The sequence below is a fragment of the Canis lupus genome, chromosome 26 (genome assembly GCF_048164855.1).
Source record: "Canis lupus baileyi chromosome 26, mCanLup2.hap1, whole genome shotgun sequence".
Classification (NCBI taxonomy): domain Eukaryota; kingdom Metazoa; phylum Chordata; class Mammalia; order Carnivora; family Canidae; genus Canis; species Canis lupus.
The window spans coordinates 1884958-1901876 of NC_132863.1; the positions used below are offsets into that span (position 1 = coordinate 1884958).

At 61.7% G+C, this 16919-nt stretch overlaps 1 protein-coding gene across 1 annotated transcript in view; it reads left to right on the forward strand.

Annotated features, from left to right (window-relative positions):
• LOC140617942 (polycystin-1-like protein 1) overlaps positions 1 to 16919 on the forward strand; it is a 79744-nt gene that overhangs the window by 12792 nt on the left and 50033 nt on the right. Inside the window, exons 12-20 of the mRNA XM_072799775.1 lie at positions 74 to 206; positions 4105 to 4311; positions 7158 to 7339; positions 9212 to 9433; positions 11760 to 11920; positions 12782 to 13096; positions 13698 to 13763; positions 15203 to 15373; positions 16256 to 16333. Coding sequence (XP_072655876.1) covers positions 74 to 206; positions 4105 to 4311; positions 7158 to 7339; positions 9212 to 9433; positions 11760 to 11920; positions 12782 to 13096; positions 13698 to 13763; positions 15203 to 15373; positions 16256 to 16333 — 1535 coding nt within the window. The remainder of the gene's footprint in view (positions 1 to 73; positions 207 to 4104; positions 4312 to 7157; positions 7340 to 9211; positions 9434 to 11759; positions 11921 to 12781; positions 13097 to 13697; positions 13764 to 15202; positions 15374 to 16255; positions 16334 to 16919) is intronic.

Consider the following 16919-nt stretch of genomic DNA (forward strand, 5'->3'; position numbering starts at 1 on the left):
TTCTGGAGGAAGAGGGAGCGGCAGACATCTGCCAGGCCGCATGTGTTCACTCCCGTGGCTGTGGCCCTTCCAGGGAAGGACAGTTCACCGTCCAGGTCCGAGCCTTCAACGACGTCAGTGCTGTCTCCCTGGCAAAGCAGCTGTTTGTCGTGCGGGAGCCGTGCCAGCCACCCCCCGTGAAGAACATGGGGCCGGGGAAGGTGCAGGTAGGGCCAGGCCTGGTGGTCATCGCGGCATGGGGAACCGGGGGCGGAGAGGAGCTCTGGCACCTGGAGCTGCTGCAGCGGACGTGGAGGGCGCGTCTCGGGGCTTCTGGGGCCTGGTGCCTCGGCCGAGGGAGGGCCCATCCTGGCCCCCGTGTGCCTGCTCTCAGGGGCTTGGAGAGGTTGCTTGTGCAGGGGTGTCTGTGGGGCTCAGTCAGTTGAGCCTGCCTTCTCAGGGTCCTGGGTTTGAGCTCCACGTGGGGCTCCCTGGGCAGTGGGGATTCTGTCTCCCAAATCAATCAATCACTAAGGCATGGCTGCGCGAAAATGTGAGCATTTTCAGGAGAAAGGGATGTTTGGATTCACGTGATGTCAACACCCAGGGACACGGTCGCTCCTTCCCAAGCGCTTACCAGGGCTTAGGAAGCACCGGGCAGCTTTCTGCTTCTTCTGTTCCTTCGAGCCTCCGGGTTGGAGCGGATTTCCCTCCCTGGGGCCGAAATGCCCAGTGACACAGGCAACCCACGGCCCGAGGCGCTGCTGCATTCGCCCGTGAGTTCTGTGGCTCTCCGGCCCCAGAGACACCTGCTGGGCCTCTGACCGGGGTGTGGGGTCGGGCGTGGAGACCGGGGGGACACACAGAGCGTCCCTAGGGCAAGGCCCTGGTGGTCCTGGCACGTGGGTCCTGCGGGACGTGACGGCCACCCATGGGCGAGACGCAGGCGCCGCTAGGCCAGCACGCACCCACGTGGTCGGCATTCTGCATGGGCGGTGGGCTGAGTCGGGGAGAGGGACAAAGCGTTCCGGGGGACCCCAGTGTGGAGACTGGAAGCGGCCAGAGCCAGGGCGACAGGGGTCTGGGCCTAAATCCTGACCGTGGGTGCACCCAGGGCTCGGGGCTTCTCCTCCATGAGCCTGGTCCAGGGAGGCATCCGCAGCCCCAGGTCCACACGGTACTGGCTGTGCGACCCGGGTTCTGGTCTAAAAAGAGGTACTTAGGGGTTTTTCACATTTGAAGCAAAGGAAACAACACCGATGAGTCCATTTTTTTCTTTATTTTGTTTTTCTTGGACACATTTTCTAAAAGGATAAAGGAAAAGAGAGAATCACCTAAAATGCAGCAAGAGCGCACTCCTGTGTCTCACACGGCAGGAAGGCCAAAGGTCGATTCCCACCTAGAAGGAATCGCGTATTTCTTAAAATCCCACTTCCCAACTCCTCCTAGAAGTTTACCCTTTTCTCCACTTTTGTGGGAGTTTTTCATTAACAAGTCCTGCAGGGGAGCTTGTGTGCTCACTGTCTACCCCGAGGGGGGTCCTGCCAGTGGGGCAAAGTCTTCATCCCTTGGTCCTCATCCCTCCTCCACCCTTATCCCTCACCCCTGGGCCTCAGCCCTCTTCCATCCTCCACCCTCCACCCTCCACCCTCATCCCTTCTGCACCCTCCTCCCTCATCCCTCTGCCCTCCTCCATCCTCCACCCTCCACCCTCGTTCCTCATCCCTCCTGCACCCTCCTCTCTCATCCCTGGGCCCTCAGTCCTCCTCCCTCCATCCCGCAGCCCTCAGTCCTCCTCCATCCTCCACCCTCCATCCTCCACCCTCCACCTTCCACCCTCACCCTTCATCCCTCAGCCCTCCTTCATCCTCCATGGTCATTCCTCATCCCCCCCTCCAACCTCATCCCACCTCCACCTTCATCCCTTACCCCTGGGCCCTCGGTCATCCTCCATCCTCCATCCTCCACCCTCTACCCTCCACCCTCCACACTCATCCCTTCCGCACCTCCTCCCTCCTCCCTCCTCCATCCTCCACCCTCCACCTTCCACCCTGACCCCTCAGCCCTCAGCCCTCCTCCGCCCTCAGCCCTCATCCCTGGGCCCTCAGTCCTCCTCCCTCCATCCCGCAGCCCTCAGTCCTCCTCCATCCTCCACCCTCCATCCTGTTCCTGGAGAAAAAAAAGAGGCAGAGACACAGGCAGGGGAGAAGCAGGCTCCCTGCGGGGAGCCCGATGCGAGACTCGATCTCAGGACCCCAGGGTCATGCCCTGAGCTGAGTGGAAGGCAGATGCTCAACTGTTGAGCCCCCAGGTGCTCCGGCAGTGATCTCTAAAGGTAACCTAACCCTAGCTCATTATCCCACTGCTCTGTCTCCAGAATTTCTTAATGCAATTGTTTGATGTGGGATGCACAAAGATTTCTTATTTAAAAAAAATAGAGAGAGAATAGGGGAAAAAAAAGCTTTTCTTCATCAGCTAGATCTGTAATTTCCCTAAAATATTGTTAGTTCAAAAAAGCGAGAAAATAGCGCTGGAATCTTTCCCTTAATTCTCAGCCTTCGGAGAGGGAGGGTGAGCACCGGCCTCTTCTGATGGTGACAGCTGAGCTGTGGGGGCTTCGTGGGAGGACGGGGGCAGGGGCCGCTGATTCTCCGCGTGATCGACGTCGTGTTAGCTCTTCCGTCATTGCAGACATGGTCTGTGAAAGGCTCGGGGTGGCCTGTCTGGGGCCCGTCGGGTTCGCTCTGGGCTCGGGCCTTCTGCCTCCCCGACTGGTCTTGGAAAGCTCCTGCCGTGCCCACGGGCAGCTGCCTTCGCCTGGAAGTGGCATCTCTCGACGGAGCCCCAGGCTTTCGCATAGGGTGACGGGGGGTGGAAATCTGGTGCAGGGGGTGCTCGGTGTTCCTGGGGCGTCATCGTGTGCCAGCTCCGTAGAGCACATGGCAGGGAGTCACACATTCAGCATAAAGTAGGCCATGATTTCACCTGCTGTTTCCCATCCAGAAACATTACGTATGCAGAATTTACATGTTTTTGAGACATTTTATGCTTGAATTCTCTCCTATTAAAAGCTCTGCGTCTATAACATCAACATCTTTAATTATTAGCACTTTTCCTAATATATATGGGAAATGTTTTCAAAGTAACAATATCAGAAGTGAAACCTCTTTGTGAGTTTTCAGATTTATCTGTGGTTCGTTCTTTGGCCCTTAGAATATATCCTCAAGACGCTGTACATTGAAGTAACTTGAAACATTTCTCTTTTCTCTCTTGCTTCCTTGAAATATGGTTGCATTCCTTCGTTTGGGTTCCCGGTTAGCAAATAAATTTTTGGTTTCTTTTTGCTTTGTTTTTGCATTTTGACTTGATTTTTGAATATATACAACATTTATGTAATTTCATAGCCAAAAGCCTACAATGAAATGTAAGTGTAAATTTCATTTTGTGATTTGCCCACGTATGTCTTTGCCCATTTTTCTATTGGAGATGTTGAAAATGTCTTACTGACTTTAAACAAAATTAACTGTCATGTATTTTGCAAATGCTTTTCTTTTTTCTCTGTTGATTGCTTTTTGAAATGATTTTTTAAAAAAGAAAAAAAAAAGATTTATTTTTTTAGGGAGGGAGACGAGAACACGAGCAGAGGAGGGGCAGAGGGGGAGACTCTCCGGCAGACTCCCCCGCTGAGTGGGGCTTGATGTGGGGCTCGGTCTCATGGTCTGAGCCAAAATCAAGAATTTGATTCAGTCACTCAGCCCTCAACCCGTGAGCCACCCAGGCACCCCTAAAATGAGTTTTGACGTTCAAGTTATTTTTTATCGGAATCAAATCTCTTAACTCTCTCCTTTTGTATTTTCCCATTAACGTTATGCTTAGGATTTTTTCTCATGATCATTTAAGTATAAATAGTCACTTATTCTTCTTGTTTTTATATCAACTTGTTAACTTTTGTCTGTAGAAATGACATACATTTGTTTCCGTGCTTTATATTACAACTGTAAGGATCCCACCTGTGATGGTGCAAATGTGTATAATTTGCGTACCCTGCTGAGAGTAAGCGTTGGTGCTTCTCTGCGGCGTTAGACATAATGGACGTTTCGAGATCTCTTTCTCCTTAACCCGCAGGTGTGGAGGTCTCAGCCTGTGACTCTGGGCGTCACGTTCGAGTCTGCGATCCTCTGTGACATCTCCCAAGGCCTCTCCTACACCTGGACCATCCAGACCTCCGAGGGGTGGCCAGTGCCCCTGCCCCCTGGTGTCAGCACACGCAGGCAGACCATCACTGTCCCCGGCTACTTCCTGGAGCTTGGGAACTACACCGCTCTCGCCAGGGTGCGTGACCGGCTCACAGGCTTCCCGCCAGCCTCAGAGCAAGAGCTCAGCCCCTGTCTCCCCAGCCTGCTCTATCCAAGACAAAGAGGGTTACACAAGTGTGGCTGGGCTCCTGAGAAATGCTTCAGTTCCCCTGAGAGAGCAAATTTCATGTCTGAACCCGGGCAAAGTAATTGTGAAAATCTTGTTCTTCTAACAAAAGCCTCCTGTGCATCCGCTTTGATGGTGTCTCTGAAGTAGTCCCGGGATGTCAGGGGAATAGCTGTGTCATCACAGAGCTTCTGCCTGGAAAGGGAGGGGATGTTGTCGGAGAACTGAGGTCATGAGGGCACCCTGGTGACAGGGCCGCTGTTGGCACTTGGTGTATTGTGGCTGGAAAAATGGTGAAAATGTGTCATGATCCCTTCTAGGAGAGTCCGCTTCATGGAACAGAGTCTGTTCGCAGGCAGACACTGGGGCTCGTGCCCGGGGTGCAGGCTGGCAAAGCAGGCAGGGAGCAGAGGCTGGAGGGGGCGTCCGGAACCCCCTGCCACGTGGGCTCTGCAGTGGCAGCGTGGGTGGACGTAGGTGGACTTGGCCTTAGCCACCTGCCCTGCTGACTGCTTGTAAAAAATGACCTGGGAAATTCAAAGGAAGTTCTGAGGCTGAGCGCGTGGAGCGGAGCAAGGCCACTCCCTGTTTTCCTGGTGACAAGAGGCTGTCTGCGCCTGGCTCTGCTCCAGGGAGATAAGGATGCAGGGAGGACTATGTAGCCTTAGCCCCCCGGAGCTTGACAGCTCCTGGGGGAGGGAGAACATGAGACAGGGAGCCCGGGGTGGGCTGTGAGCCAGGTCAGGAGAGGACCCGGGGTGGCCCAGGCTGTGGATGGCCCCATGGAAGCTCTTGGGCTCTGAGAGGGTGGGCAACGGAATATGGGTCTGAGCACAAGAGTGTGGGTTTCTTCTGAAGACTAGGGGAAGGCAGAAATGAAGGGGTCGGGCTTCAGTGCTTAGTGGGCCATGTTGGAAATGGTGGAGGGAGTTCAGGTGGATGTGGGGGGCTAGGGGATTGTGCTGGGGTCCCTGAGCAGGAGGGCAGGGCAGTGGGGGAGGAGGGTAGATTGCAGCTGGGCTGCCGGGGCCCAGAGCAGACCCTCAGGCCGCCCTCCCAGCCTGACTCCAGGTGTCCCTAGGGGGGCAGGAATGAGGTGCAGGCATAATCCCGCGCTGGGTGGCTGTCCCGCTCCTGAGAGGCCAGGTGTCTATGGTGGTTCTCCGGCCCGAGACTATGCAGACCACACATACTGTTGGAGGTTAGTGGGGGGTTATTGTGCAGGACCTGGTTCCTACTGTGTAAGGACACAATGACGACCTGGCAAAGAGAGGAGGGGACAGGACAGCGTGCCCGCGAGGTCCCCTCTCCCTCCGTGGCTCTGAGCAAGTGCACAGCTGTGTAAGATGCGCGGTGACGGGCACTGCAATGCTGAGGGGACCAAGCACCGTGGGCTGGTGTGTCCGGGGCTGCGAGACGTCCTTTCCCCAGGCTCCGGCCGGCAGGGTCACGGCACCACTCCTGCCCACGAGGGACGGCTTAAGGGAGGGGTGAAGCCACCACGCTCAAGGGCCCCCGTTGCCTGGCACACTTACTCATGGGCCACTTCGTCGCCGGGGAGCAGGCTCCGGCCACGTCTCCCTCCAGGTCCTGCCTCGATGAGGTGCTTTGAGGTGCTTTCGTTCGAATCTGAGCTGCTCGTCGCATGGCTCGGGGGTCGCACCGTCAGAGGTCCCGCCATCCCACCATGCTGATGGGCAGCTCCCGCACCTGCACGTCCCCATCCTGGGACAGTGCAACACTCCTTGGGCGGGCCTGGCTGAGCCGGCAGACATGGGAGTGTGATCCCAGGGGGCTCGATGGCCGCCAGGTCGCCCTAGGGGAGCCACCAGCAGGGAGCCGCAGCGCCTCTGAAGGAGACTGAGGACCAGGCGCAGCCCACGAAGCGAGCAGCAAGTGTCATGCTCTCATTTGCTTTGGTTTCCAAATTGCGTCAAAGTCCTCAAAGAGCCCTTTGGGACGTCCTGTTTATCGAACGTTCCAGGATTCCCGAGGTTCCAAGTATGTGTCTTGAAGTTCATTTATGTTGCTTCAAGACCATCACGTGGAGGCCACAAGTGTAGGTTGATTTTTTAAGATTTTATTTATTTACTTATACATTTATTTGAGAGAATGAGAGGGTGGGAGGGTGGGAGAGGTAGGAAGCATCTCCAGCGGACTTTGCGCTGAGCGCGGAGCCCCAAACGCGGCTGGATCTCATGACCCTGAGATCGTGAGCTGAGCGGAAACCGGGAGTTGAATGCTCACGCAGCCACCCTAGGAATGCAATTTAGGGCAAGCCAGCTCTGCCAGCCAAGACCGTGGACAGGCTTCCCGTCGTAGGGCAGGCTCGGCTCAGGACCGTGTGCAGATGATGGGGAGCTGAGTCACGGAGGCGGGAGCTGTGCCCACTCGCCCCTGCCCTCCTGCACTCCGGCCACCGTGGCTCTACTCGGGGCACAGCTGGCTGTTCCTCTGACACAGGTGACGTGCTGGGTCCCGGTACCTGGGCCGCTCTGGAGCTGCTGCGGGACCCGGTGGCACGTTTACACTCACCAGCTTCCTTCCAATTTTGTCTTATTTTTTAAAAACTTGATTTATCTAAGTCATCTCTGCACCCAAGGTGGGGCGTGAACTCATGCCCCAAGTTCAAGAGTCTCACATTCCACTCAGAGCCGGTGGGCACCCCAATGTCCTTCCAGCGGTAGAGGGCGGTCTGGCTCCAGCGAGCATGCTGCCCGGGCCCCGAGTGACGCCCCCTTGTCGTCACGTTGCAGGTTCAGGTGGATGGCAGCGTCGTGCACAGCAACTACAGCGTCGGGGTGGAGGTGCGGGCCAGGGCCCCCGTCAGCGTCATCTCCGAGGGCACGCAACTGTTCATCTCCAGGTCCCCCTCAGTCACCGTCATCCTCAGTGGCTCCCAGTCCTACGACCCAGACAACCCCGGGGCCACCCTCAGGTGAGCGCGGGAAGGCCGTGGGACCGCTGGTGAGGTGGAGGCAGCCTTTCTGCTCGCCCGTGGCCCCCTCCCAGCCAGGGCTCAGAACGCCGGCACGGGTGGCTGTAGAATCCCGCTGGCATCATCTGCACCCTATTGGGACCTCTGCCTTTATCTGTTGAGCTAACGTCTCACTCAGGACCCTCGCGTGGGGAGCGTGGGGGAGGGGCAGGAGGAAACCCGGAGCAGCATTGGAAGTTGGCATTTATGGCACATTTTGAAAAATGAAGCTTAAATATCGTCTCCGTCTGTGCAGGCTGCCTAACAAACCCCACAGCCTGTGAGCTTGTAAACAGTGGACACTTCTCTGTGTGGACGTGAGGCCGGAAGGCCAGATGGACGTGCCGGCCGCTTTGGTGTCTGGGGAGGACCTGGTTCCCAGCTGGTCCTCACAGGGCGGAAGGGGCTCGGGGGCTCCCGATGGGTTCTGCTATAGGAGCACCAGGTGTCCCTGCCTGAGACAGCCCCCTTCCCCTGCCGTCATCCTGGGCGTTAGGTTTCCCCATCTTATAGGGCATTCAGTGCTCAGCAAGTAGGCTCTTCTGGTATTCCTTGCTTTGGTGTCTGGGGAGGACCTGGTTCCTCGCTGGTCCTCACAGGGCGGAAGGGGTTCGCATGACCTGGAACACGCATCCTCCACGGATGCCACCCAATGCCCATGACCTAGAAAACGCATCCTCCATGGACACCATCCATGTGCCGGTCACCTGGAGCATGCATCCTTTGTCCAGACGGCTCTTGGCCTTCAGGTTGGGTGTCCTGCCATCTCCTGGCCTGGTCCCTCTGCGGCCTTTCCATCTCTGCCGACGGAGGCATCCTTCCAGTCTTTCAGGCCAAAAACCTTAAGCAGTTCTCTTTTTCTCTCCCGCTTCCTGGCCAGTCTGTTGGGAAAACTCACTGGCCCCATCCGGGCCGAGTGGCATCTTGGGCTCCTTTCAGGGGTCTCCTCCCCAGCCCCCATGTTCCCTGTGACCATCAACAGACCATGCCTCACAGAGCAGGTGGACGGAGTCTTGTCAAGCTCTGCTCCAACCCTGTGGCTCTCAGCAAGAGCACAGAGGCTCCGTGCCTCAGCGTCCACCATCACCTGCGCCCCGAGTCCTCACCCTGCCCTGCGGTTCCCGCCTGCCCTCAGACGCCCAGCTATGCTTCTCCCTTGGTGCCTTGGCAGTGGGGTCGCCTTCTGCATCTTGCCTCAGTTTGCCCCTGAACTGTCACCACCCATCTCCTCCGTCAGACATCGTGTGCCCAGGGAGGCTTCCAATGACCTCATCCACAGGGATGACGGTCCCGTGTTGAGTCTGCGGTTTGTCCATAGCTCCTTCTGCCTGTGACATCCCATATTCACTCACTCGCTGCAGGCACCGTCAGTGCTCTGTCCCTGCTGCAATCCACTCCAGGAGGGCAGGGCTGTGGCTGGCACAGCGTGGGTCCTCCACGACTATTCCTGAACAGCTAGAAGAGTCACTTTGTCTCTTCACCCCGTGAGCGGGGACGTTTGCTGCGTCCCAAGTGTGGGCTTTGGTGGAGGCGAGAGGCGGCCACTGGGCTCCCCAATCACATGCTTGTGTTCTGGGTACGTCCGGTGCCCGGCCTCAGGAGACATGCTTCTTGTTCACTCTGTGCCCCCCCGTGTGAGCCCCGCGTGGTGCCCACGAGCTGGAGTCCAGCGTGCGTCTGCTCCCTGGGTGCGGGGACCACGCCCACCAGGCCTGGAGGAGGAGGAGCGCTCCCCCCGAGGGCCTCCCCCCCCCCCCCCCCCCCCTGCTCCCGGGCCCAGGGAAGCCCGTTTAGTGAGCCGGCGCGGTCGCCCCACGGCAGCTTCTCCCACAGGTACCACTGGACGTGCACCGCGGCCGGCGCCCCCGGGGAGCCCTGCTTCACCGCCTCCTCTCCGCACAGCCTGCGTGCCGGGGCCCCCTCCCTTTCTTTTCCTGCCAGCTCTCTCAGCAACAGCTACGACCAGTTTCTCGTGACGCTGACCGTGTCCAGCGCCGGCCGGAACTCTTCAGAGGCGCAGGTGTTCCTGTCCCCGCGCCCCGACACAGCACTCAGGTACTGTGTGCCCCGTGCCCCCTGTGTGCTGGGCCCGGGGGTGATGGGGGGTCGCCGGGACCTGGGGCCACACAGGACCCCTGTGCTGAGGGCCAAGGGGCCCGACTGACGAGGGCTGGGGCCTGGGGACGCGCGTACAGGCTACTGCTGACGTAGGAGGAGGCGCCCCTCCAGCCCAGCAGCTGCCCCGAGGCAGAGGCCTGTGCTGGGGCTCGGGGCTGAGGCACCCGGGGCCTCGCCTCAGGGCCTTGCGGGCATCACGGGGCTGGGCCACGTGTGACGTCGAGGCAGCACAGGGCGCAAGGGTAGGGAAGCGCTCCATCGGCAGCTGGGTCTGCAACGAGGAGGCCAGACCCCGGATGCATGAGCCGCAGCTGCTCCCGTCACCCCCGGGGGCCTGGGTCATCAGGGAGCGGGCCGGGGGCACGCAGGTCACCTGGACGGGCCCAGACGGGCAGGCCGCTTCCGTACACGGACCTGCGAGGGACCTGGGCAGTAACCACCTCGACGTGAAGACAGCCCGTGGTTAAAAGTGTGCAGAACTGGGTGGGTCCTGGGAGGCTTCCTGGAGGAGGAAGCAAATTAGCTGTGCTGGCAGGACCGACGCTAGGGAGAGGACGTGAGCTGTGGCACCGAGCTCAGACCGCTCTGAAGGAGATGCCCCCCAGGAGCTCAGGCCTGAGGCCATGAAAAATAAGGTGGACAAGATGGGGCACCTGCCCACGGTCCACACAGGCCAGGCCACCTGCCTTTCTCAGGAGTCCTGACGTGTAGTCAAACTGGGGGAATCAGGGCGCCCACTGGCGCGGTCGGTACAGGCTATGACTCCTGATCTCACCGTCCTGAGTTCAAGCCCCACGTTGGGTATGGGACCTACTTAAAAAAAAAATTAGAGACAGAAGGTGAAGGGACGTACAGGGTCACAAACCTCGGGCCGTAAATCGGAAGATCATATGTAATAAATAAGACACTTTTGTTCTAAAAAATACAAAGCACTATGTAATTCTGCTCCTTGCAAGATACCAAATGTACTAATTGTCAATATTTTATTTTTGTATTAGAGAGAGAGAGAGAGAGAGAGAGAGAGAGAGAAAGAGAACGCATGGGGGGAGGGGCAGGGGCGGAGGGAGCAGTGGTCGCCCCGCTGAGCAGGGAGCCCATCGGGACTCGATCCCCGGACCCCGGGACCTGGACCTGAGCCGAGGCAGCCACCTGAGGGCCCTGAGACAAAGCGCTGACTCTGAAACCCTCCTGGACTGTGTTGTGAGGGAGGAGGGTGGACACTGCCAGCTGTGAGGCCCGGGCTGGGCCGGGTGGGCCCCTCCTGGCCCGACTGCACCCCTGCGGGAGACGTGTGAGCACTTAGGGGCGGACGCACACACAGGGACGGGCCAGCCTGAGCCCCGGGGAGCCTGTGCGCCGTGCTCTCCCCACGCCCCCACCCCTCCTGCGCCGGGAGCTGCACCTACGGGCTGCAGTCTGAGACCCGCGCGGACCGGCGCCTTCACGTGGGAGATGCCGGCACCACGCACCCACTCGGGGGCCTCCCCCACCCTGACCTGCTGAGGGCCCCGCATCCACAAGCAAACACCCCACTGGAGCGGGCCTGGGGGCCAGGGCACTGCATCATGTCCCGCAGGACGGCGAGAGCCTGGGTGGCAGCAGGGCCTGGAGGAGGGGAGGAGGCTCGGCCCGCAGGCCTGAGGGAGCTGGGGTACCACGTGTAGGGTAGGGGCAGCAGGCGGCCGAGAGTGGACGGGGCCGTGGGCATGAAGGATGCACCTGGCAATGGGGGCACCCAGGTCAGGCTCCGGGTGGCAGGGGGGGTCCGAGGTGAGGGGAGCAGGGGTGAGGGAAGGCAGCCTCCCTGGGTGGGGAGGGCGGGGTGCGTGGCCTGAGGGGGGTCAGGGTGTCATCCTGGCCCTGCCTGAGCTCTGTGCAGCGTGGGGAGGGGGACGCGCGGCCTCCCTGGCAGTGTGCATGGCCCTGGGTGGGGGTCAGGGTGCCGGCCCGGCCCTGCCTGAGCTCTGTGCAGCGTGGGGGGGGGGTCGCGCGGCCTCCCGGGCAGGGTGCACGGCCCAGGGTGGGGGTCAGGGTGCCGGCCCGGCCCTGCCTGAGCTCTGTGCAGCATGGGGGGTCGCACGGCCTCCCGGGCAGGGTGCGCGGCCTGGGGCGCCAGGCGGTCGGTGCTGGGGGAGTGTGTGCAGGCTCGGTCAGCCCGTAGGCTCCGTCGTGCCGGCCTTGCCGGTGCCACACGCCCCCGGGAGAGTGAGGCCGAAGCCCCCCGGCTGCCCCTAACACCCCACCCGGGGTCTGCGCGGTGCAGGTTTGTCCGCATCTCCCGGGGCAGCTTCAAGGACGCGCTTGTCAACTGGAACGAAGAGCTTTCCCTGCGTGCTGAGTGCGACGTGTGTGCCGCGGGGCCCCGCCTGTCTTACTCCTGGGACCTGTTCCTGGTCAATGCCACGGAAGGGACCCGAACAGACGGTACGGCCCCAGCCGCTTTGGCCTCGCCCACCCGGGGAGGCAGAGGCCTCAGGTCCCGGGGCAGACGCGGACTTGCCCAGACCCATGTTCCGGCCGTGCCCTCCGGCGGGCGTGACCACGCGGGCGCCCCTCCTGCAGGGCCCTTCCCACGCCCTGTGGGCTTTTCAGAACCAAAGTCGGGGGGACGCGGAGGGGCTGACGAGCAAACAGCCGGCGCACGGGTTGCAGCACAGCAGCGAGTATCTCCCTCTATCGCCCGACAGTCTCGCTGTGACGGCAGCGAGGAGTCCCGGAGCGACCCCGTAGAAATCCTTTCTCGTAACTCAAGGCAGCGCCGCTTAGATTGACCACACGGGGGGCGGGGGGGGGGGGGGCACAGGTGAGCGTGTCTAGAGGAGGCAGGACTAACCTGCGCCAGGTGTGTGGGGGAGGGCAGGTGCAGGCGGACCAACGCGAACACTAGCTCTGCTCCTCCACCTACCTCCCTGCTTCCCCCCGGGGAACCAAGCTCCCCGCCACTTCCTGCACGAGTCCTTCCCAGGTAGGGGTCACGTGTGTGAAGGTGGCATGCTGATGACGTCCGTACGCGGTTTTGTTTCTTTTTATTTGTTTGTTTAAAAAGATTTTCTATGTAATCATTTGAGAGAGAGCAAACGTGAGCAGGGGGAGGGGGAGGGAGAAGCAAACGCCCGCTGAGCACGGGGCCCCACACGGGACTCGATCCCAGGACCTGGGATCGCGACCCGAGACAGAATGAAGAGTCAGATGCTCAGGCCCCTGGGGCCCAGGGCCCAGTGCCCGCAGGGTGACACGTGTACTGCTCCTACCCCAACGTCTGACCCTGGTGCCCGTCTGGTCCAGGTCCCTTTTGCAGGGCGGTGGGGCTGCTGGGCGCTGCCGGCCTGGGGGCCGATTCCATGCAGCTGCCGTCCAGCGCACCGTCCACGGCGGCGAGCTGCCCGGAGCCCCGTGGGACGGGTGCGGCGTCCTCACAGAAGCAGTCACCACAGCCCCGGGTGCAGCCAGGACCGTCACTCCCGGGGACACCATCCTTGGGGCCCGTCGACACGCACCCGCTTCCTGATGCGGGCGACGCCGCGTTCCCTGGACTGGCTCGCCGGTTCGCGGGGTCCCCTGGGACTTGGTCGCCCTGGAGCCCGTCGCCGTCCCCCTCTGGTAAGTGCTGAGCTTGCAGGACGCTCGTGCTCAGGTCCCTTCTCCCCAGCGAGGCCGTGTCGGGCTCAGGGCCGTCCTGTCCCCCACTCCGTCCCGGTGCCCCGGCCCTTCCCTTTCCCCCCAGTTTCCAGGCTGCACCCGAACCATTTCTGTGCCTCCCAAGTGGAGAGGGGACCCTTTGTCGGGGAGCACCGTCCCCTCGTGATGTCACCGACGTGCACCTTCCTTGGGCAGCAGCCTGGCAGATGTCCCCGCCCCAGGGGCCCCGGGCCTCAGGCCAGCGGGTGGGGGGCCTCTGCACCCCCAGCCCCCAGGACAGGACAGCCGCGGGGATGTATCTACCTCCGTCCTGCTGAGGGGAAGGGGCACGAGGCTCTCTGAAGGGACAGGGGAGCCTGGGGGGAGCGAGAGCTTGGCTTCGGCCCTGTACCCACGGTGGCTCATCCCGGGGAGCCAGGCACCCAGCCGCCTGCCCCTCCACGGCCCCAGCAATGGGGTGACGCTGCCGAGCCGTGGGTGGACCCTGCACGAGGCCTGGGCGGCCATGGGCGCCTCGGGAGGCCTGTGCACGTCACGGGCAGTGCTGTGCTCCTCCCCATAGACTTCGAAGCCGACTACGGGGACATCCAGGAGGCGGTGCCACCCACAGGGAGACAGCCGGCCCACTGTGAGTCGTCACCGTCACCGTGCTGGGGCTCCCCGTGTCCCCCTGTCCCCATGCCAGCCCAGGCTGCAAGGTGTCCCCTCTCTCTGGGGTTCCCCGTGTCGCTGTCCCCACGCCAGCCCAGGCTCTGAAGTCTCTGAAGTCGAGAGCTCCCCTTCTGCCCTGGCATCATGAGCACTGAGAGCTCCCAGAGGCACAGGGAAAAGCTGAGACTCCTTTGCAGGGCACTGTCCACCCCGATCTTCTGGCTCAGCCTCCTCTGTACTCGGGGTCCCTTGCTCCAGAGCCCCAGGTAGCCCCAGGCCCCCAGAGGCGCCGTCCATGGCCCCCACCTTGGTCCACGGGTGTTGGCGGCCGGAGCCCCGAGGTGTCCCCGTGGAGCCCAGCCTCCTTCCCGCCGGTGCTTTCCTCCTGCTGGGCCGTCCCGCCTCCGTCTCCGCCAGCTCTGCTCCTGTGAGAGCCCCGTGTCCTTGCCGCTGCTGAAGCTCTCGGTGCTTGCCAGCTCTCCCCCCGTGGCCCTGCTCCTGCCCTCGGGCGCGCTTCCACGGCCAGCGTGGACCCTCGATCCAGATGATCACGGTGCCTGGACTCTGGCTCGAGGGACAGATAGTGCTTGGTGGAGGACGTATCCATCACTGGACAGGATGGCTGGAAGCTCAGGGGGTGACATGTCCCTCTGTGTCAGGACAGCCAGATGGTCATGGCGGATTTGTCCATCTGTCCAGCCTGGCGTCGTCGGCGCCCTCCTCCCCTGCCTCCACGGTGTCATTAGGCCTGTCCCGGCTCCACCCCGTGTCCACGCAGGTGTGTGAGGGCTCACCCGGGTTCACAGCAGGTGCCCCGTAAATAAGGCTGAATGAAGGGAAAGCACAGTATTGATGGAATCGCCTTCCTGCCTGTGAGTCGGTTCCGAGCCCCGCGCGGGTCGTGTTCTCACGGCATCTCCTCCCGGCGACTGTGAGTCTGCAGTCAGTCTGTCCGTCCTCCGTGGCATCCTGGCACCGCCGCGTGCCCGGGCACCCGTGAGCTCTTCCTCCGTCTCCACCTCCCTTCCCGCCGCCTGGACAGCCCGCGCCCGGGTGCTTTCAGGGTGCAGCCGGGCCCCCCGCAGGCCATCCTCAGTGGCTTTCTGGCACTTTCTCCCACCTCGTTTCCTGCTTCCTCACCCCCTCAAGTCGCATTTCCCCCCCTCCTCCGGGTGCTCACTGCAGAGCTGGCTCCGGCCTGTGTCTGCACCTGCCCCAGGCGATGGCCTGGCCATGGCCCACCTGCTGGGTCCCCTCCACACCCCGCCGTGTCTGTCCTCACTCGCCCTGGCTTGGCCTGTAGGACGGCAGTGGCCAGCGTTGTCTGCTCTGCTGGGCTCAGCTGGGGCACTGGCCTTCTGGGACGTCACTGGGACTTGTCCCTTGACCATCCGTTGCCTTGGCTTGTCTTCCTAGGGTCCGGCGCCAGCCTCCCGGGAGCAGACCCGAGTTCGAGTCCTGGTGGGGGCCAGGGGGATGGGGACAACCTGCTGGGCCCCCTGCGCCCCGCGGCCGGGCCGGCCCTCATGGTGGACTGGCCCAAGGCCCCGGTGGGCCGCGCCCTCTTCCGCAGCTACACGGCCTCTGGTAGGAGCACTCGCTTCACGTCTGGGGATTCGCAGCTGGTCAGGGGTTGGGGACCAGACCTCAGTTTCCTCTGCAAGTTTTCCTTTCAAGAGAGCAGCCCGAGGGCTCATTGTGCCTTTTCTCCTCGCGTGTCCCTCTGTGGACAGGGTGCAGAGGCTCCACTCCAAGGTGGGGGGCTCCTCTGTGGCCCACCGGGAGCCCTGTCTGCAGGCCGTGGGGTGCAGGGGCCACCAAGCCTGTGCCAGGCAGCCCCCCAAAGCCGGGGACCCGGATGTCCTCCCTGGGGGCGGCCAACACGTGACGTGGGCACGGGGGCTCTGCTGGCGGTGCTGCGCGTGGGACTGCACTCCCGCCCTGGAGCCCCGGGGTTCCCCTGACATCACATGGCTGTCTCCTCCCCATCCCCTGCCACATTTCGGGAAACCAGGGTTTCCCTGCTGAGACCACCAGCCCGTGCTTGGGGTCAGCCTCTGGCCGCTAAGGAGGGGACCCGTCACCAGTGGGCAGTAGTCATACCCAGATTTAAGAAATGCTTCCCAGTCGGTGCCCTTGGAGACGAGAACATCGCTTTGAAACGCCTTAATCATGCGCCGTGGGCAGACCCCATGTGTCCCGTGGGACCCCGTGGATGCCCCAGCTGGCACAAGTGTGATGTGGGCTCCCGCCAGGGTCCGCTCGCTGCCAGAGCCGAGTGCGATCCAGACGTGACCCCAGGCCCCCGCTCAGGGTGCTCGGGCAGGGGGGGCTGCAGGGGGCTCCCAGGCCCACAGCCAGGCGGGTCGCACCCTGAGGGCGGTGGCGGAGGCAGCGATCACGCTCCGCAGGCGGCTCCGGGGCCGGGGTCTGTGTGTCCGCAGCCTGCTGACGCCCCCTTGTCCGCAGGCATCACGGGACACGCAGTGACAATAAAGCCGTTCTCGCTGAGCCCCGGGGAGACATACGTCGTGCAAGCCTCCGTGGGTACGTCCCGCTGCCCGCCGGCCCTGCTGCGGGGACCATCAGGGTTTGCTTTTTCTTAAAGATTTTCTTTATTAGAGCGAGAGAAAGCGAGCAGGAGCGGGGAGAGGCAGGTCGGGGAGACCTGAGCCCCCAGGCGCCCGGGGAAGCGGGTTGTCATGATTCATGGCGCTTCTGGAAGCTGCAGCCCCGTCCATCCCCTCGCTCCGGAGCGCGCTGAGCTCCCTCCGCCCCTTGAACCTCTCCCCCGTGCTTCTGGGCCGTATGGGGTCAGCAGCGTGTTTAGGTCACGGTAAAGGTGGAGATGTTTGCCTCTAGGAAGACAGAAAATGACGTGTGCATTAGGTTTTTTTCCCCCAAGACAACTGTGTAAATTGGTTCTCTCCCCGCAAATTGACTGATGACTTGTACGCCTGTTGAGCCCCGAGGAGGTGACGGTGGTTCTGCGCAGCCTGGGTTGTGAGCCGCCTGTTCGCACGGCGCCTGCTCCGCACCCTTCTGGCTGCTCCATAACCCGCTCTCACATCTCCCTTCGGGGGCAGTTTTACATTTTCTGCCACATTTCCCGAGGCTTTTGGTTCCATATGAC